General features: G+C 30.4%; 1 protein-coding gene and 1 long non-coding RNA gene across 9 annotated transcripts; one reads left to right on the top strand and one right to left on the bottom strand.

Annotated features, from left to right (window-relative positions):
• The first annotated feature begins 3,937 nt into the window (after positions 1 to 3,937).
• WIT2 (WPP domain-interacting protein 2) lies at positions 3,938 to 7,573 on the top strand. Of its 8 annotated transcripts, none has more exons than XM_088875436.1 (5): positions 3,938 to 4,167; positions 4,874 to 5,392; positions 5,484 to 6,616; positions 6,724 to 6,921; positions 7,045 to 7,573. In XM_088875436.1, exons 2-5 carry the CDS (start codon positions 4,996 to 4,998, stop codon positions 7,273 to 7,275), a joined length of 1,959 nt encoding a protein of 652 aa, XP_088731562.1. In that variant the 5' UTR covers positions 3,938 to 4,167; positions 4,874 to 4,995; the 3' UTR covers positions 7,276 to 7,573. The 8 variants fall into 8 exon arrangements, with proteins under 8 accessions (XP_088731562.1, XP_011077848.1, XP_088731450.1 ...); XM_011079546.3 differs by having other exon boundaries at positions 4,848 to 5,392; XM_088875324.1 differs by having other exon boundaries at positions 4,662 to 5,392.
• An 11,842-nt stretch (positions 7,574 to 19,415) lies between these two features.
• On the bottom strand, positions 19,416 to 19,992 carry LOC148789480 (uncharacterized). The gene is made up of 2 exons (XR_016067512.1): positions 19,849 to 19,992; positions 19,416 to 19,759 (listed from the first exon to the last, which is right to left on the bottom strand). It is a non-coding gene; the product is annotated as an uncharacterized LOC148789480 (long non-coding RNA).
• Between the last annotated feature and the right edge of the window lie 2,608 nt (positions 19,993 to 22,600).

Raw genomic sequence — 22,600 nt, 5'->3', positions numbered from 1 at the left:
TTGAGCAGTAACAAACATGGGATGACATTGCATGTTCAAATGCATGTCATGATATCTACTCTACATAAATATAGTATGGTCCATATTGAAAATATTGCAAGCAACACATGAATCTCAGCACTTGTAACTTTCTATTTCAACATTTGTTGGCTGGACTTTGTAATGTTAATTTGTGCCCACATAAATTCAATCCAATAATTAAAACCCTCTTTGCTTTAATACAAAAAAAAGTACACAGATACAAATGTTTCATGGTGATTAAGGTACGTGGGAGGGAATCACAATCTATGGACATGACAATTCACCAACCTTAATTTTTTGTGAATTTCATCAAAGTATATATGATTACTCAACATGCAGGTGAGAGAAAAAGGTAAATTAATGATTTTCCCCCCAATTACTCTTTGATTCTACTTCGGATGCTTCATTTGTTTGGTTTTATTTTCAAATGTTTTTCAATTTTTTCCTTAAAAAACAGATATATTTTAAATTTCCGTTCGATTGTAATTTTTACCAATATAAGATGAATAAAAATAAGATACGACCCATTGAATCATGCGCGTAATTTATAAAAAATCCAAACATATATTCTCAGTATTTTTTTTACTTTCCACTTTATTATATGGAACCAATTTTGGTCGGAAAATCTTAATTAAAACAAAAATTCGCTACAATTTTTCTTGTTTTCATTCTTGGTACATTCTTTATTAAACGCACAAAATTTATACGCTTCACTTAAAACTCAACTAATTTCACTTGCACCTCGACTGAAGAACGAGACATCTTTTTTATGTTGGATTTGCTCTACAGTTATTTGATGTGGTTCCAATTCAAAACTAATTGTATACGTCTTTTTTGTTATTCAATTGAATTAGATATGGAATTATTCGTCAGGTCAATGTAGGCGGATTCTTAATAGTATTTAGAGAAAATTCTTACTCAAATCAGATTCGATTGAGTCAAATCAACTAAAGAGCAAGTGTGATATATTTATCATGTGATTAACCACTTTATCAAAACTGTATAATGTATCAAATATATTATATTTATTTTATAATTATTTCAGATTCGATCACTTCGATTAGAGTTAAAATTTCTCTTACATCAAAGACAGGACATACATATAGCATAGGTCAGGAAGATGAGAGTGACAGGTGAATTATTTTTGGGTGACTTTTTATGAAAGGGAACAGTGGTGTCGCTGTCACAACCCCTCTTAATCATCAAAGATGGGGACATGGACGAGTACAATAATTATGTTATCACAAATTACTATCAATTGGGACAGGATTAAAAGTAATGTACCTTTCGATTTAACCTAATTTGTGCAAACCCCACCAAAAAGATTTGCCTAACTATCCCAAATCTGTGGGATAGATGAAACACATTTTAGTTGGATGTCTACTCACCCTCTTGATTAGGGTTTTTGATTTGGGACGAAAATTGTTGTTAGGTTTGCCCTCTGGATAAAGTTTGGTCCAGCTGAAAATTTGAAGTTAATCGGCTTCGTTTATGTTTGATCAAATATAAAATGAGTTAATGTATGATCAAAATTCTCATATGATGATTTAACAACAGCCCATTCAAATAATATGATTTTTTTGCTACAATTAATTATTGCAATTAAACAAAAATATCATGACAAGTATAAAATAATCGCGGTCCGCAGTGATAATTAACTGTTGAGGCTAAAACACTAGTCATAACTAAAATCATGATAAATATATTGGTCATAATTAAGAATCATGACAAATATTGATTAACTGTGGTAAAAATTTAAATTTTTATATTAATTTTATTTGACTGTAACTAATAGTATTGATTTACTATAATTTTAAAGTCGTGGTTATTTATAATGTATAGAAAAAACTTCATTTTCTTTTTTTTGAGTGTTTGCATATGCTTTTTTCCTCCCTTAAGGAGAAGATCAAAATTGGTTCTTCAGTTTTTTTCTGAGCTTCGAACTCGTGACTCATTTTTCATAAAAATAAGGTGTCATTATTAAAATACTTTATCTTCATTTATACATTTGCCTTTTCAGTTTTTAATACTCATACACTTATTACACACACATACACCTAAAATTCGAATACGGACCTTCCATATATTTGCATTTCGTTAACAAGTAATCATAAGCTTTCTAGGGTTCTTTCATATTCCACAGAAATGGGCCTAAAAACTGTTTGGGCTTGATCAAATGGCAAGCAACCACCTTTAAGCCCAATAATTCTGGACTCCATCTGGGGTTTAGCATGATAATAGCTGCGCCTGGCCCAGTATGATATAATCCAGCCGAATTTATGGTTTGGGCCCAAAAATAAAATACCAAGATGGTCAGACCAATATAAGATGGCCCACCCATATAGACTCTTTTTCTTTTTTTTAATTATTATTATATTCTATTTAAAGAATTGTTAATAGATTGTTGCATGGGCCCTTATTTGTTTGTAGACAATAAAAGAAAAAAAATATTATTAATACTTCTCAATACTTTTTTCTAAAATCCAAAATAAAGAAAGTGGACCCTCACTAAACAGGTCAGTAAGTCCAATCTCACTGCCCTATAAGCAAAGTATCAAGCCCATGGTTAATCTATTATACTAACTTGACAGGCCCTAAAACAAACTTGATATATCAATATGACTCAATAGACAGCAGAGATGACACGTCATACATTTTCCAAAACCTTGAGATATCATATCGAAAAATTTTGAACAAACTTCTTCTAGATCTACGGTGGCTGACCTAGCAGCAATAGGTAAAACATAGTCTGCAAAATTTGCGTTAACTACGTACGACTTATTCAAACGGTCATATTCCATTCTCTATAAGTCCAAATTGTAGGTTTTTTTTTTTTTTGCTATTTAGCTACCTCATGCAACTTTCATACAGGATATCGTACGCTGCAATCACTTTCGAATTATACTCTTAATTGCCTATAAATAGAGGTTATTGCGCAGCCATAATAGTAGCAAGTATCATTGACTCCCACTCACTCTTTTCTCTCTATTTTCCTCAAGCTTCTTGCACATTTTTATACTTCACATGATTATTCTCATTTTATCTCAATATTTTATCTCAATATTTTATCAAGTCATTTCAATTATTACACCATTATTTTTACGTTATTTCAAGTTTTCACAAATGTTTATTCAGTAATCAAAAACTGTTAAGTGTGCTAATTTTATTTTGCAGGTTAGTCATTCTTTAATATTAAAATTTTCATAAATTTTTTTTGAATAATGTGATGTTATTGGATACAGATACACATCAATCATAAAAAATAAAATAAATCAAGATTATCATGAAAAGTCACAAACGGACCATGTGCAAATATATATATATATATATATATATAAAGTTTGCAAAATTATTATTTTTCTCAAAACTATCCTTTTGGAAAAGATGTTATTTTTTTATTTATATTTATTGATATCCATAATTACTTAAATTAAGCATTGGATAAATCATTATTTTGTCCAGACATTGAACTTATATAAATTTATACTCACATAAATTATAAATTATTAAATTAATATATGATGATAACAATGATTTATTATCTAATAATACGTAATTGATAGGATATAAACATGGTTCTAATTCCTGGGTAATTTTATATTAGTTTTATAGTGAAAAGGAAATATGCAACTCAATACAGGAAAGAAGTCGCATCAACTTCACTTCACGTCTTCACCTACGGAGATCCATAGAAAAGCGTGAATGGGGGCCCCCACCAACATTCCTGTTGTACTTTGTTGTCACTTACGTTGTTTGGTTTAATGATTGGTAAGTTGGGTTAACAACCAATAAAGAACATTTCATCACTATTATTATTTAACCTTAAATGCAAAATTAGTGCTAATTGAGGAATGCGTTTATGATAAAATAATGATAGACGAATCATATTGCTAATGACATTCTTCTTACCATGTAATTAATTTAAATTCAATTTGCTGAAAGAATTTCTATCCAACTACACAACAAAGCTGCATACATTGATCCACCAACTCTCTGAAGTTGACCTCTGTTCTGCCAAGATTCACGAGATTTTGACAACTCTGGAGTTGCCTAAACCAACTGTAATCAACTAAGAATCGTGAATACGATTTCCTCACTGCACTGGGGGCAGTAATTCAAGAAGACCCTCAAAGTTAGTTTCTCAAGGTATGCAGTTTAATCTTTGTTTCAGCCAAGAATTCTGTGTGAAAGAAATGCAGATTGAAAAGTTTAGTTTCTTGCCTTTGATCAAGAATGTTGATAATTGCTCTCTGTTTTTTGTGGTTCTGGTGGATTATGCTGTTTATTTTAGCTTTGATTATTCATTTCTTTGTACTTCTTTGTATGTAAGTTTGCTCCAGTAATCAAGATATGTAGTTCAAGTTTGCATTAGATCAGCAGTGTAAACCTTAGTTCAGATTTCAGAAATCTGTGGAACAGTGATGAATGTTAGCCTTAAGGAGAAGTTTTGGTAAAACTGCCTGATTTTTCTTGACTTTCTGTTTCTTGTGATTTTGGGCTTTGGGTTGATGGTAGAATTATTCTGGTGTTTCTCAGCTTTAGCATAGTCCAAGATGGAATCTTTTCTGACGAAAATCGTGTTCTTAACTTGTTGTTATTGTGTATGATAGTAATGGTTGGTTTCATTTGCTTTGGATCAGGCTTCAGGAACAATTACTTGCCGTGAATGCCTTTATATGGTTCATTTGGTTTTGTCTCATCAGTTAACTTTATGTCGGGCAGCTAGACGCAAGCCAGTTGTATTCAATGTCATTAGTTTCTGTTTTTATGAGGTGATTAGTGATTTCTTTTTTTGGCTCTATTTTTGTGGTGTCTGATGACAACAGCATAAGAATGGTGAGTGATGATGCAGCTGTTTTTGTGTCTGATATTGCTGATCTGGATAAGCAAAAGTTTGTGCATGAAGGGTTCCCATACAACATTGAGGACGGTGAAGAATTACAGAATGCCTTACGAGTATCTTCTGAAGTGGATATGACCTTAGCCTACTTGACTGAGAAGTTAGCAAACTTGGAGCACCTTTTACTGCTCGTCTTAGCCGGTGAAAATGACACTGAAGCTATTGATTTTGAAAACAATAACGTGTCTGCAGAATTTTATGAGAAGGCTTTCACATTGGATCTACTGTTTGCCATACTGAACTTTGAGCTGAGAGAGCTAGATGGTCTAGTGGTTGATCTTCAAGATCTAATTGTCGATACCCTTACCAAGATATCTTCTTGTGAAAATTCAGCAGAATTGTTTACTGGGCTGGCGAGAAAAATGCATGATTCTGAGGATTTACTGAAACGCCCGCAAGAGCGTCTCCTGGAGATGAAGATTCAATTAGCTAAGTTGCAGATGAGCTCATTCTTTTTCAAGCAAAATGAGTGTAAGTCTTGCCGAATTGTCACCTCAACTCATACATCTATTCTTTATGTGATTTTCGTCGTTTCTCAGTAATATATTCTTGTAATAAACAGATAAGCATGACTTGGATATGGGTGTGGAAGGAGAACTTCACTTAGCAACCTCAGAATGGGAGCCTGGCGTACTGACATCTGAAAAAAGACGTGTTCTCAGAATGTTGGAACTATCTCTTGCAAGAGAACTGGAACTAGAAAACAAGTTGATGGAGCTCAAACAGAACGAGGAAGATTTGAAGTTAAAGATACAGTTAATAGATCGTGTTGCAGTCTGCATGGAAGAGGCAGCCGAGGTAGCTTGGGGTCGGTTCTTGGAAGCGGATAATGAAGCCGAAGTACTGATGGGAATTTCAAAAGAAATGCTGGGGAAACTTCAGGTTGTTAACTCCGACGTTAGTAGTTCAGACAAGAGAGAAGAAGAATATAAATCTAAACTGCAATATTGCATTCATGAGTTAAACGAGAAGGAAGCTTTAATTGAGAAGCTCAACAGCAGCATTGTGCAGCTTGTTGCTGATAATGCTGAGGTAACAGGTTTAAGAGAAAGAGTTCAAATGCTAGAACAAAGGCTCAGTAGAACGGAATTGGAGCTTATTGAGGCCAGTGTTGCCTGTGAAACCAGTGAGCAGCAACTTAGAGTAATGGAAGGAGAAATAGAGTCTTTAAGAGAGAAGCCATATGCTGCAGAAAGTCGGGCAGGGAGTGCCGATGAAAAAGTTACTCAATTAACAGACTCGAACCTGGAATTGACAGAAGAGCTTGAATTCCTCAGAGGTAGTAATGATAGCAATACAAAAAAGGTAAGCTTACTTGAGAAGCAATTGAGGGAATTGGATATCCAACTTCAACATTCAAGGGCATCTTCTGAAGCAAGCCAAGAGCAGCAGAACATGTTGTATTCTGCCATTTGGGACATGGAAACCTTAATCGATGAACTGAGACAGAAGGTTGCGAAAGCTGAAAATAAGACAGAGAGTGCTGAAGAGAGATGTGTTATACTGTCTGAAACAAATTCAGAACTCAACAAAGAATTAGATTTTCTAAGATCTAGAATGGAATTCATGGAGATATCTTTGGACCAAGTTACTCTTGAGAAAAGATCAAGTGCAAAAGACATCAGTATAAGAACTGGTCTAATTATGGATATGGTTATGCAACTAGCAGTGGAGAGGGAACGCATACAGAAACAGGTGCAGTTTTTTCACTTGTGATTATTGTTGCTATCTTGTCTGTGATTTTGGTTGTCTGAAAGTGCACATGAGTAAAATAAAAACTGATTTGACTTAATTCAGTGCAGTTGACCTATTTGACAAAGGAAAACAAATTGTTAAGAGAGAAATTACAGAAAGAGCAGAATAATACATCTCTAATTCTGCAAGACAACCGGAGTCATGATGATAAAGAGTTACTACCATCTGCGCTTGATTCGGTTGATCGTGAGTCTGCAAAAACTTCTGCATTAAAGGTTACTGAGGTCTCATCAGAAAGTGTCCAGGCAGGTTTCTCCTTTGTGATCCCTCAAATCTCCATGTAAAGCGAACAACTAAACTTCTTTGAGTTTGTCCATGTCAAGAAAATTATTTATTACTAATATTTTGCAATTGGAATATGTCAACAGGTGCAGAAATCAGCAGTGGATGCTTTGTCCAACGAGAACCAAACAGTGTTTTCCAGTTCTGCAAGCCACAGCAGAAACTTAGTTTTGAAACTGGAGGCTGAGAGCTCGGTAGAAACTGGTAAATCTCGACGAATGTATCTACTCATGGCAACTCTCATTCTCTTGCTATCAATTTTAGCAGCACATTTGTTTCCAAAAAGACTTGCCGTCTTCAAACCTGCCGGAAGTTGATCTTGGCAGCTTAACACCACCATGATGCTCCCACACCACAACCCACCTGCCTTGTCTATGAGTATATACTTATTGCAAATGTAGTTTGTAGACTATGACTACTTTGCAGTCCATTACAGGCAAACAACAATAGTTCTTGTTTATTGTTCTTTGGATTTTTGGATCCCTGAAGGGAGTGTGAATATGTAAATTGTTCCTAGCCTCTGATATTCATTTATCATCGTACTCCCCTGTAGATTGCTGCTACATATAATTTTTCCCAAGAAAAGAACTACTTGAGCAATTTGAAATACGGTCATCTATGCTGCTCTATGTCACTTCCACTCATATTTAATTTATTACTTGTTGCACTTTCAATCATGTGGTGGGGCAACTTCATGTTCACTCAAGTCTCCATAACACTTCAAACACAACTTTAAACTTGAACTTAATATAAGGAGCTTATTATTCCAATAAACTTTCTATGTCGGGACTATGAGATATAAATGTATCAAACTCACGCCTAACTTTTCTTGTTAGACTTTGGTAGAGCAATGGCCGCCGTCTCGTAGCCTTAGCTTCCCATTAAAGTGACTAGGAACTTGTTCATAATTCGGATTCCCTCATTCCACCTACGGACGCCTTGGGATGTTACCTGGTCTTCCGCTTGCAATCTTTACTTTGAACAAGTTCGAGCTAAGGTGATCTTCACCTACGGAAATAAATCCCCTCAACTCTATGCTTTTTTTTGCTGCTTATTTGTAAGCCCCTTTATAAATGACCCTCAAGTTCTTATTTACTTATCAATTCCTTTACTTTTCCCATCATTCTCTTATTTGGGACAAATCACTTCTTCTCATTTTCTCAACCTAATTTATGAATTTTCTTATATAATTAAAAAAAATTACAACAATATGCACACAGTTATTATATGTCACGATGACTAGTTTCAAGAAAACAAAAGGTACTTTGCTTTTATTTCTTTCAAAAGGGGATAAGTTGCAATTAACCCAACAATCTTGTTTTGAGAAATTACTTTTCTATGAAACAAGGTTCACAAAATATCTCATTACAACATGCATCTTGTTGAATATTATCATAATTAATATTATATCTCTCTTCATCCATATATATAGATCATAAGTGATCGATGAACCAATTCTGCAAGTCTACTCTAGTTTTTTGTTAGTTACACATGTGGAAAATATCTTCTATTTAAAGTTGTCTGAGACAAAAAATTTACAGTGATCAATAGAAAATCTCGGAGACATTCATGGCTCTCTCTCAACTTTCAGTTTGCATTCAAAGTTTTCCACTTCCTCTCGCATTTCATCAGTAAACTCGCACCCGATTGCTGTGATGGTGTGCCGGTTTGCTATTTGAACACTTGTGTTTGCCAGCGCCATCTAGGTTCTGCTGCTCAGGCTCAGGAAGCAACTGCGCAGAAAGAAGACCTGCAACTGCAAGGCTGAAATTGAATACATACAGCTCCATTAATTAAATTAACGATGTAGTTTATTTTGCTTGTTAAATGCTGGTGAAATAAAAGAAAATGGAAACATAATGTGGTTTTTATTTTATTTTTTATAGTACGAAATTTATTACACCATTCAACACCTTTAAATTTAAAGACTGATTTAATATATCGAGAGTTCAAATCAATAACTACTTTCTTGAGACGAAATAACAACAAATTACTATAAAACATTCCGGTACGACTTACTTTCACATTATTAATTATGAAATTGTGTTAAATATAATAATTTTTTATAAAATCAATTATCTTAAAATGGACTTTTATCATAATTAATAATTAATTATGCACCAAATTGGGCCTAAGTGAAGCATTATTAAATTATAGAACTAACAATAAATTAAATTACTGATGATCATGAAGATTGGTTCCTGGAGTCTCCTATATAATGTGCAGCAAGTAAATTTATATGATCATGTGCTTACTCTGTGGATTATTTTTTTCTTTATCAGCAGAATTTTCAAAGGGAATAGGAAAGTCTAATTGATAGGTACTCTAAAATTTGAAATTTATCAGCATCAGTAATTCCTTGATTTACAAACCCTAATAGGATATGGATCGATGTTATTATACCTGTGATTGAGTGAATCAGAATTTATCATATATTAATTAAATTTCCAATGAGAAATTTTCTTCATAAAAAAAAAAAAAAACAAAGAGTTCAAATCACAAATCTCCATAATTGACTCGATGCTGATCAAAAGTGACTTAATAATTCTATCAGTAATATTTTAAAAGTTAATAATTGCCTTTTTCTAATTTTATTTCCATTTTTATTAAATTTTTTTTCTAATCTATAAATACGTGCATGTGAGTAGCTAGCATAACATTCGTACAACAGTTTTATACAAATACCAAAACATTAATTATTACCTTTACCTCACAAGAAATGGCTTCTCAAAAGTTGATTTGCTTCCTCACTTTCTTCCTTATCGCCAATGGTTTTTCTTCTTTCCACTTCTCTCTTTTTCATACACAAAATGAGAAATTTATATTGAATTATATCCGATGCATGTTTCCTAATTATTTATATTTTTGGTCCCATAAATTACAGCCTTATAGAATTTTCAAAAATAATTTCATAACTTTAAAAACATTCTCATTTTTAGTCGTTTTACCAACTCAAGTCAGAAATTGACGAAAAAACTACATACAAGTCACATTGTCGTTTTCCTTCATTCTGGAAAGATAATAGCTATGTGATTTCCATGTGGGTTTTTTTCATCAATTTCTTGACGAAAATTGGTAGAAAAATTAAAAATAATATTTTTTTTATAAGTTATGGGACTATTTTTTAAAACAAGCGTGCGTAGTTTTTAGAGATGATGTGCATATCTAATTTGTTGTTTTGGTTGACAGTGGTAACAAGAAGCTACGGTCAGGATGTGCCATGCAAGACGGTGGATGATTGTAGAGATTTAGTTGTATGTATTGATGCTACGTTAAAATGTTATCAGGGTTTCTGCGCTTGTATTAGGGACGCCCATGCCCATGCCCATGCTGCTACTCTTGCTGCTCAACAACATAACACGCTGAAGAAAACAGAGGGGGTGTAGAAGATTTCAAGATTCCATTGAAATAATAGAGTTACTCCTATTAATTCTTATAATTAATACCGTCTTTTTTTCATTACAAATAATTCCCTCCATATATATATATATATATATATATATATATATGTGCGCGTGCGTATTTGATCAATCATGAATTATTATACAAAGAGATTGAATTCTCTGTATCCCATCAAAACAAGTATGACTTTTCATTGTGATTAATTGTTATGATCAAAAGAAAAAAAAATTGCAAACACAAATTAACAATATTTCCATACAACGGTCATTAATTAATGTTTTTGTTAATGGGGTCAAAATATTATAGTCATATCTATAAATCGTGGTAATTTTTTTATCATAGCTAAAACTGTGGCAATATTAATTAATCGTGGTAGATAATATTGCTTTATTATAATTTTTAAATTATATTGATGATTTATAGTGGGGAAAAAATCAATGTTTATTTAGAGTGCCTGCTCAACTTTCTCATCTCACGCTAATTAAGAGTTGCATCACATTTGGTTATATAAAATTATTATTTTTGAATGATAAAGTCACGGAAAATTCCGGTATATTAATTAGTGGTCTCTAATTAACTTTTTTCTTTTCCAGTCTTCTTAATTTATTATTATAAGGATAATTACATTCCCTCTCTTAATATTTAATTTAATTACACGTAAATTATCTGTGATTTGAAAAATTATATCTAGTACTAAACATTTGCTTTTGTCTAACAAGGATGAAAACATACTTCTTCACATGCATTAGTGTGTGAAGATTTATAAGAGTAGTTTGGTTAGAAAAGATTTAGTTGACCTGCAGGAAATCAGTTATAAGTCAATCGGTGGTAAATATGAATTTTCATTCAACTATTTGTTAGACAAATAAGCTTCAGGGACACTAGATTTAACTTTTAAAATTATAGAAAAATTATGTACAATCACAACAACCTTAAAAGTGAGCAGATAAATGTTGAATGTAATTTGATTCAGTGTCACATAAAAATATATTTTTGACCTCAATTCTACGTTCTTTATCTCAAAATTTCATCCTTTTTTGTCTGCATATTTGGACCATTATTAATTGCCTTGGAACTAATTTTAAATAAATTTAATTAGTCTAAACTTTGACGATTAGCTGGAAAATTAAAGATTTGTCCAGAAAACCTATTTACATATATAAAAAAAATACATAGATTTTGGTATTGAACACTGTTCTATTTCGATTTACCCTAAAAATCCCAACTTTTTGCCCCTATTTATGCTTTTACCCAGCAAGATTCTTGAAATTTTTGAATTTTCCCACAATCAGGCCAATACTTTCAATTTTCTGGCTAATTATGAGAATTTAGGCCAGCTTGGGCTGTTACTGACATTGAGTCCATAGATAATGGATTATATTGCAAGAAAAATCTACAAATTAAAAGTATTTTCTTTTTTGAAAAATTGTATTTTTCGTCCGGTACACTTTTTATTTAATTTTTTATGTAATTCTCATTAATTATACCTTAAATTATTTAATAGAAAAGATATGTGCTAAGTACGTGTATCCAAAATATTAATGGAATTTATACTAATAATATTAATTTACAAAGTGCGAATAAGGATAAGTTACAAATCAAAGATTCTTATTCATAATTAAAATTTTTAAAATTATTATAATTTAGAATTAAATCAAGATCGATTCGATTCTAATTAAATGCGCGCGGCTCAATAATGTTTGGTATAATAAGCACAGTTATATACATATATATATATATATACACCATATATTATAATTGAATTCTATTACAATAATGGGATAATACTTTACCTACTAAAACTATATCAGAAAATAATCACTATCTTGCTAGTTCAGGATTAGAATTTGCAAATTATCTTCCATGTATAATTTATGTAAACTGACTTAATTTACACATCAGCTAATTACATTATTTTCTTTTATATCTTTAAATTCTTCGTAATTAGAATAATGTTATAGGTAATCAATCTTAATGATTTTACTTTCCATAATTAATATTAGGAAAAATTATTTATTTAGTCCTTTAAATTTACCTGTTGGAAACCTTCAAAATTGCTTGATTTTAGTTTTTCAATCTAATTTTGGACAATTTTACCCCTACACAGCTTTTCAAAATTAATTTTAGTCCATATATATCCATTCATTTTGCTTCTCGTAACTAATGCTCACCTAGAATGATATAAGAGTTTAAGATGGACTATTACCTTTATCATCAAAGGGCAAAAGAGTCTTAAATTAAGCTAAAAGACTAAATTTACGCAAATTGATAGATAAATGACTAAATCTAACATTGCCAAAGATAAATGACTAAATCTAACATTTTTTTTCCTTAATAATTATATGGTGATATTGCATTAATTAAATTTCTCTTGTTTCAATTTTTACTACTGTTTGCAATCTATATATATACAGGTGAAAAGATGAGCATTATGTGTATCTGTATATATCCGTACGACTACAAAACATTAGCTCACAAGAAATGGCTTCTCAAAAGTTGATTGTTCTCCTCGCCCTCTTACTTGTTGCTAATGGTTCTCTCTTACCCTCTGCTCTCTTTTTCATAAATATAATGCATATTAATTAGTTGATTGTAGGGCTGTGAATGATTCGAATTAATCCATCTCGAGTAATTTGATATTTTTAAGTATATTTTTTTTTATTTTTGTACCAATCAAATTGAGTTTGAAAGCCTGTCCAACATATATAATCTTTTGTTCAAATTTAGTTTAATAAATCAAATTTAAATGAGCTTTTATCGATTGATTTCACCCGAAAGTTTGATTTATCTCAGCTCTAATTGATCGTTCGAATCACCTTCTTACTTATAACCAACGGTACTTTAATTTTCTCTCGTTTGGATACATATACTGCTGTCGATCGTGCTTGAAAAAATACCATTTCTATCTTACCACATTTACATGCATCATGTCTTACATAACTAAATTATATTTTCTACCTATTTTGAAATTCATTTTAGTCAAAGACAAATGTTTTTATTATTTTTTCTAGTATAGTAAAATGGTTGTTTAATTGTATTTTTTTAATTTTAATTATAAATATTTAGCATTTTAGTCTCGTAACTAATTTGTCAGTGCTATAATGGTTGACGACATGCAGTGCTGGGAAGATCCCCTGGGCCGCCATGCAAGACTGACGCAGATTGCAGATATATAACTTGCTACGAACGTAAGGAAACATGTCTAAACGGCGAATGCGTTTGTATTCCCTATGCTACCATTGACGAGGACGAGAATGAGGACAACGGAGAAATAGGAAACATACTAGAGGGAAAAAAAAATTAGCATAGAAGACCGAAGACAACTTTAAACTTGTCGATCTGAGTATTAGAGCTAGTTACTTATATTGTCAATCCATCCCAGTTCTTCTGTTATACAAAATGGTGGTTTTAAAAGACTGGATCAATACATGTGTTGAGAATTCAAATTAATAAATATTTTTCCATTGGTGTCACTAATTGTTCGTCGTCTGTAAGTGCTAATCGTCGTAATGCGCAATACTTGGGCACATATAATAAATATGATATAGATGTTAAAAACAAAAATTAATATACAATTAAAAGTGGGTCAAGTGATCAATTAATGTGAGTGAAAGTAGAGGATCAATATGACATTATATTGACGGTTAAAAAATGATTTGAACCGTTTGAAATAAATAAGTATCAGAACAAATATTTAGCGGTATAATTAGTATTTTAAAAGTCAGTATTCGTTGTCATAAACCGTTATTCATAAATAAAAAATAATTTTATTTTTTTTATATTAATATAGGTACAAAACATTAGCTCATAAAGCATATGATGTGAATAACTCATTCAAACTTTTTTTCCTTAAAAATAAGTACCTAATTTCGTAATCCTGAAAATATAATTCTAAAAAAGTTTGTCAAAGTCAGTAAACAAATGAGCTTTAATTGATGACATCGACAAAAGATATTATACTAGGGAAAATTTTTGCCCGCACCTGGTTCGATTGATCGTGGCATAGATGATGAATGTGCAGAACAACACAAAAATTTTAATACTTATATAACTATATAAAATAATATGATGTACTAAATGAATTTTTTTTGGTTATAAATGTTGTTTTCTGATTTTTTTTCAAAATTAAATAAATATATGTGGTAATTGTCATGAATTCATGAATGTATCTGCGAAAAGCATTGCGAAATTTAGAGGGTAAAGAGGCAATGCATGCTAGAAAATAACATTTATTATTGTCTATATTTTGATTGCTAGGGCCTAAAAGTCGTAATAAATGACTATTATTAATTATAATTGAATAAAATCGATGTGAAAAATTATTCACCATTTTAAAAATATTTATTTTGGCTCTTAGCAATGACAAAAATATTTGTCATGGCAAGTGTTTGAGTTACCTAGCAAATATCACGGTCATAAACTATTATAAGAAAGTGGTTCAATAGCTACAAAAAAATTTAATGCTGAAATAAGCGTCAAGCTAATTAGCAATGAAATTCTTGCTAAATTCGTTACTAATGTATAAATTTAATGCAAAAAATTTACGTATTAATAAATTTAGCAACGAATTGTTTAAATATTTCGTAGCTAAATTCATTATCGAGCAAATTTTTTGTAGTAAATAATGTTGATTACCAACAAATTTAGAAAGAATTTTTTTTGCTAATTAGCTAAATGCAGATTATTTTAATAATATTGAGTCATTTTCATATAATGAATGCTGCATAATCATGGTTAATAATTATTTACTACGATTAATTCTTTTTAATCATGCTAATTACGATAGTCAATTGTTATAATTTTTTTAGTGGCAATGGAGAAGAAAGAAAAATAATAATATATGATAATCGTAGTAGTAATAATAATAACAATAATAATAATAATAATAATAGTAGTAGTAGTACCAGTAATAATAATACTAATAATAATATATATATAGGGGTAGTTCAATTAGTCCATACACATAAACTTGGGAATACTATAAAAAAGATATTTTTTTGCTACATTATAAATTACTATAATTTAAAAGTTATGGTAAATCAATATTATTAATTATGCACGGTCAAATAAAATCGATGTGAAAATTTAAATTTCTACCACTAATCTATTTTTATCATAATTTTTAGCTATAACCAAGACATTCGGTACGGTTTTAACTATGACTAATATTTTAATCCTACTTATGAAAACAACGGCTAATAACTGTTCCAAAATCATAGTTAATTTGCACTTTTCATAATATTTTTTTTAATCAAAATAATAAATTATAGCGAAAAATCATACTTCTTCTTGTGGAATCAATTATTATGCAAATAAGGCAAGATTGACGACAAACCTGGTAACATCATTGGTACAGAAAACTGCAAAAAACATTTATGGGAGAAATAATTTGATTGTTCACCTTAAATACAGAAATTATAATTAATGAAAATTTCATGAATGCTCTAACGGAAAATCATTAATTGTTAATGAAGTCAATGAATATTACTAAAACCTGATGCAAACGACAACATTGTCACATTTGAAAATCATGTGTATTAATTATCGGATTTACTTGTTGTCAATATTATCTATATATAAATAGTATGCATCGTTTCGAATGAATCATTATATATTGATACTGCAGGCGAAAACAAATATACACTAGTTTCTGTTCCTGTGCTTAAATATTATTAATTCATGAATATGGCTTCCCGCAAGCTCATTTTCTTGGTCGCCCTACTGCTTATTGCCCTTGGTTAGTCTACTTCCTCAACCCTCTTTTTTTTTTTTTTTCTTTTTTTCTTTTTTAAATAAGATTCAATAGTAAACACATAATCAAGATGTATACTGTTATAAAAAGTAGACTATGTACTCATGTTTATGAAACTCGAATCAACACCTCGCCACTCAAGTAAGATTTGATCAGCTTCTTCGCCGTCTCTCATTTGCCGTTGTTGGAGCTAAATTTTATATTTCTTACTAAAAGGATGTTTAAAGTATTTTTTATATTTTGAGAGCGATTAATTATATTCTATGTATTTGAGATTTTTTCTGGGGACGTGATTCGATCTTATATATATAAATTGCTGATGAAAATGACAAAATCTTGATTTATTTCTTAGATACAAACGTCGAACTCTTATAATAAATTCAAGGAATTTATTTAAGGTTTAGGCTTAGAATATTGATAAATATTTTATAAATTTTCAATTTATTTTATAAGATGTAAGGGTTTATAAAATGCATTTGAAATAATTTTTTTTTCAAGAAATGATCCATATATATATATAATATGCACTACTAATGATGTCTTAATTTAGTAGTTAAATTCGAGATTCCATGAAAAAGTTAAAAAATATGAGTTTGATCAGTCCCATCAAATGTGTGGGTATTTATCTCATTTTATACAATCAATTTATTATTTAATTTTAGTGACAGGGTCAGCGGAAATCAGTCAGACAAGACCACCAAAAAGATGCGAAAACAATAAAGATTGTGCGGACAGATGCATAATAGGGGAACCCTTTTGTGTGAAGGGCTATTGCAGTTGTTATTCCGCTGTGGTTGAAAATGATCAAGATTTGAAGAAGGGAAAACAGACTCGATTATTTTGAACAATCTTTGTCCTAATTACTGCTTACTCATCCGGCTAATGTTGTACTTCCTACTCATGAATCAATTAATAAATCCAACTGGTTTTTTGTGATTTTACAAGAAAGTGTTCGTAAAGTGATTTTTGTGATTTTAAAAATAATTATTTTTTATTTAGATTGCTCCAGCTAATGAGTGTAGTCGTAATCGCAAAATATTTGTAATGGTATTAAGGGAAAATGTGAAAGTTTAGATCTAAACATGTCACGCTTCTTCAAAAGTTAGAAATTAGTCTTTTTCTCGTCAATTATTTTTCTTCCAAAAGTCCCTTTTTACAATAAAATTAAATGGTATTTATAATGTAATAATAGCAATAATTAATGTGAGCAGGTGTAAAATTAATTTTATCCCTCACTAAACCACTAATTTATGGATACAATTTACTATGTAGTCGTAATTTAATAATTACAAGATATAATTCAAATCATAAGGTCTTAATTTCTTGTAACTTGTTACGGAAAGAATTTGACTTTCCTTTTGAATTGTCATTTAATTAATCTTTCTTGTCTCCAATCAGTTTTATAATAACGAAAATTCGAAATAAACATGCATGTACTCTAGCAAATGCTAACATGTTCAATTTTCTATAAATAACTGGTAAAAATATATTTTTAAAAGGGGAAGTAAGGATTTATTTAATTTGACAAGATTATATAGACCTCAAAGTGGCAAGTCCGAAATTTCAAGATAAAATATCAAATAGAAATAAATGGACGATCCCCATAAGCAGCAACATTACAGTAATTAATTAACTCCATTAATTATATAACAGGAAGCACATCCCTATTCATTTATATATTCCTTATATTAATGCGATATATATTATACATTTTATTTTTAAAAGTATACATAGATGAAAAGGTGCAATAACGTATGTAGAAAGTGGCAATGTACAACTTGTAATGGGATCACATGCAGTAATTTAGTATCATAAATCTCGGATGATTCAATGTTTAAAAATAAATAATATAGGATCAGTGCGAGATATTTGTAATATAATTACAATATTCTAGTATCATCTATATATATAGGAAAAATTATTTCTTTTCGTACTTTAATTTTACCCCCTATTAGTTTTAATTCTATAAATATGTCTTTGGTTTCTTTAATCTTGTAAGTTATAAAAATGGTGACAAAATAGTCCAAATTAGAGTTAATTTTCTACATAATTTTCCGACGAGATTTTGAAAATTAGCCGGGAACTGTCATGTGGTAGACAATTTGTTGAATTTTCGACAATTTAGACACATGGATAGTCACGTGTAATGAGACATTGCCATCAATGCTGACTGGACATTATTTAAATACCAAAATTTCAAAAAAAAAATTAAAATTTAAAAATTTTATAATTTAAATCAAAAAATTAAATTAAAATTATAATATAAAAATTAAACTATTTTAGTAATGATATTATTTACTATAAATAATATTAACTATACTTCTAAATTTATTTAATTCTTTTTTTGAATTTACAGCTACAATTTGATTGACGTGCCGTCGCTACAAAGGAGGGTGGCCACGCCCTCGTCACCTATGGGCGACCATTGTCGTCTAAAATTGGACCGTCGCCCTCTGCGTGAATGTCAGGGGATTGGGGAGGAAGGCCGGAGGGGAAAGGGACGGGGACGTGAATGTCAGGGGAATGGGGAGGAAGGCCAGAGGGGAAAGGGACGGGGGCGTGAATGTCAGGGGATTGTGGAGGAAGGCCGGAGGGGGAAAGGGACGGGGACGGGGGCGGGGTGGGGGAGATGGGAGGAGAAGTTAATTTTTTAAGTAATAATATAGTTTTTATATATTATAATTATATATATCTAATATAATTTAAACTTTGTCAATTTTTATCCCCTTTAAAACATGTCCAACATATCTTCCAACTCATATCCAAAACTACATAGGATTAAAATTCCCTCAAAAATTGTCTAACTCAGCTGTTATGTCATCTTTTCGGCCAAAATTAAAATTTTGATGATCGGAGGACTATTTTTCATCATTTTTGTAACTTACAGGACTAAATAAACAAAAAGGCATACTTATAGGACTACATACAACTAATAGAAGAAAAAATTAAAGGACGAAAGAAATAATTTTTTCTATATATATAATATGTAAATATTTAGACGATTGATTTGATCATTAACAACTATATATGTCTGTAGGATCGTTAAAGATAATCATAAAAACATATATACTGAATTCTTTGTTGGTACATTTAGATGGATGAATTTGAATTTTATAAAAAAATTTGGAAAAAAAATTATAAATGAGTACTTCATATAAAAAAAAAAAAAATTATGAGAAGAAAATCATCAAGTTTAATTCCTTTGGCCCAACTCAGTATATATCTTGCCCTAATTAACTTATACAATTTTAATTATCTATAATTAATATATCAATAGAAGAAACCCCCATACATAAATGATGATTAAACACAATAAAACTTTGATTTGATTGGCTGTTTATTAATTGAGGCTAATAACAATTCACTCTCTTTTCCCTCCTCCATAAAATGACTGTAGTTATAATAACAGGCAGAAATGCGAAGCCTTGCAGCCAAGCAATCGTAGGGGACGGCGTTGTTTCAATCATGTTTGAGTTTGCGGGCGGCCTGCAGTGCTGTCTTTTCATTTTGTTGTTTGGGTTTGGGGTCGGAAGGAGTGCAAACGCAACGCCCACCCACACAATCCACCAGACCAAATTTGCATTCTAAAGCACCCACACAGTCTACCCGGGTCTTGCATGTTTTTGCTGCTGCTGCTGCTGATGACGCTGTCAATATTCAAACCCAAACCACGTCATTTTACTTATATACACATACATATAATCATATCATTAGAGAGAGAGAGAGAGAGAGGAACCAGCAGTTGAAACAAGCAAGAAGATGGCCAAAAACATGAGCTTCTGGGAAGCCATTCTCTTGTATTATTGCTGTGTTTATGTGAAAGAGAAAGAGAGTCTCTCGACCAAAACTGAGTTGCTGTACCTAATTAAAGGTACGTATATATAGATGAAAAAATATTGAATACAAATTAAGGAGGTATCAGTGATTTAATTACAGCAAAATAGTATTTTTCGTCTTGTAATTTAGGATTTTCTTTTTTTCTAATTTTATTGATTACAGAAATCTTATTTATCCCATAATTCTTAAAAAACAACACTTTTAGTCCTAAGCATCTCTCCGTTAAATATTCAAAGGAAAAGACAGGTGATCGTTATATTATTTTTTTAAAACTTAAGGGACTAAAAATAAAAATTTTGTATTCTATCAGATGAAAAATGAAAAGACCTTATCTTAAGTGATAAAAATTGTTATTTCCCCTCTAATTACAGTTGTCTAATTAATATCATAAATCTGTGAAGATTCAATATGCTGTCACCATTGGCACCTATATCACAATGACTACCTTAATAATTTCATAGAAGCATTTTATTTTGTCCAAAGCACGTGTGATGATTTACTTTCCATAAAAAATTCGAAGTTATTTATATTTTCTTTTTTCAAATTCTTTCATAATATTTAAATTTCTTCATTCGAATGTAACAACAAAGAATTCAGTATATATATTTAATTTACAATTATCTCTAACAAACCTACAGACGTAGTCGTTAATAATCGAATCGGTCGTCTCTAAACCTATATATATGATACTAGATTACTGTAATTATGTTACAATTATTTCTAAACACTGAACAATCAGAGGCGTATGATACTAGATTATTGTAATTATATTACAATTATCTCACACTGATCCTATACTATTTAATTCTAAGCACTGAATAGTCAAATATTTATGATATTGGATTGCTGTAATTATAATATATATTACAAGCATCTCGCACTAATCCTATATTATTTATTTCCAAACCCTAAATCGTCAGAGATTTATGATACTAGATTACTACAAAATAATTCCATTACAAGCTGTACCTTACCACTTTCTACGTACGTTATTGAAGCTTTTCATCTAATAAAATAAAGTATATATCGCATTAATATAAAGAATATATAACTGAATAGGGATGTGCATCCTGATATAGAGTTAATAATTACTACAATCACTACAAAAATTATACGGACATCCTAAAAAATATTAACTTAATTTCACAAACTATCCCTATTTTTTAACTGTGAAGAGTAATTTTTGTAATTATATAAAAAGTATGGATGATTTGTTTAAATAAATATTAAATCAAGAAATGTGAATATAAGTATCCCTAGCAAGTTTATGAAGTCCGACCCTTATTTTTTAATTTTGCAATAATATACATATATATATATATATATATTCGTGTGAATGTATATCACGTAAACACTTCTTATTAGATCCTGCGGAGTAGAATATGGTGGTGAGGGATGAGTAGGTATGTGAAGTAGGAATAGTCATAATGTTGGGACCAATTTGGTAAATCGGTTTCCTGTAGAGTGAATATGGTCCCCTCAATTTCTTATCAAAAGAGGAAAGATTTGGTCACGGGACCATACCACGTACCATCACAACTAACATTCCTATGCTTGCATTAATATTTTAATAATTTAAGCTACGGTAAACTCTTCATTTTTTTATTTTTTTTTAAGCAGTAAACGCTTCATTATTAAATTACATGATTATTTCAAAGTTTGAATTATTATGTGCTTTTTTTTCCCCACGCTTTAATTTTAATAGTAGACAAGTTAATTTGTAGTACAGAAAAATAAATTAAACCACTTAATTGGAATCGATTGATAAAAACTTTTGTCTGATTTTGATTTGTTAAATGTAACAAACCAACCTTGAACAAAATCTTTTGTTCGTTTTCATGCTCGGTTTCAGCTTGTTCGATTACTGAAATAATAATAAAATATACTTCAAAATATCAAAGTACTGGAGTTCAGTTCACAGTTGATACAATTAACACTTGTTTGAGCTCGAATAGATTCATAATCAAACAAAATTGAAACATAATGTTTCGAACTCGATTATAATTCAAATAAATTTGAACAATGATGTAGTCAGATTGATTCTAATAATTAGAGCGTACAAGTTTGAGACAAAAAGTGCTAACATTTTTCAAGAAAATTAGGCCTAATTTAAATTATTGTAAAGTAGATTATTAAATGTGTAAATTTTTATATAATATGGGATGAAAAATAGGATTTTTCAATAGATGGCCTTTGGAAGATACTAAAAAGCAATTACTATTAATGACATGAAAAGGCACATGACCATGATGGTTTAACTTACTCTAAAAATGTATTAAATTTTTTATTAGTCAACAAAGACAAAATATTTTTAAAAAAATTTGGTGACTATCAACATCATTTAAATAAGTTCTTATTTTATTTACACATTTAGTCTGTTTTTCTAGCGAAATTTAGTCTTGAATATCAATTTCACATTTGATTATTTTTTTTAATAAATTTAGTGCTATGTCAACAATTTTGGTCCTTTTTATATCGGAGTAGATCTTATTTTTGGTCCTGTAACTATATCATTACGAATAAATTTGTAAAAAAAATAAATAAATTAGAGATATTCAGGATTAAATTAAAAAAAAAAGACTAAATGTATAAATGAAGAAAGTCATAAGAACAAAAACATTAATGACCCATAATTTTATAATAATAAAAAA

Source organism: Sesamum indicum, linkage group LG1, assembly GCF_026168435.1.
Source record: "Sesamum indicum cultivar Baizhima isolate 11 linkage group LG1, ASM2616843v1, whole genome shotgun sequence".
NCBI lineage: Eukaryota > Viridiplantae > Streptophyta > Magnoliopsida > Lamiales > Pedaliaceae > Sesamum > Sesamum indicum.
This window is presented reverse-complemented; position numbering and strand designations above follow the sequence as displayed.

Bases quoted from the DNA above. Each gene is read 5' to 3' on its own strand.
- WIT2 (XM_011079531.3), top strand. From the start codon at position 4,170: ATGCAGTTTAATCTTTGTTTCAGCCAAGAATTCTGTGTGAAAGAAATG. The intron at 4,229-4,847 runs GTTTAGTTTCTT...TGATGACAACAG, and splicing joins AAAGAAATGCAGATTGAAAA to CATAAGAATGGTGAGTGATG. The intron at 6,617-6,723 runs GTGCAGTTTTTT...AATTCAGTGCAG, and splicing joins GGGAACGCATACAGAAACAG to TTGACCTATTTGACAAAGGA.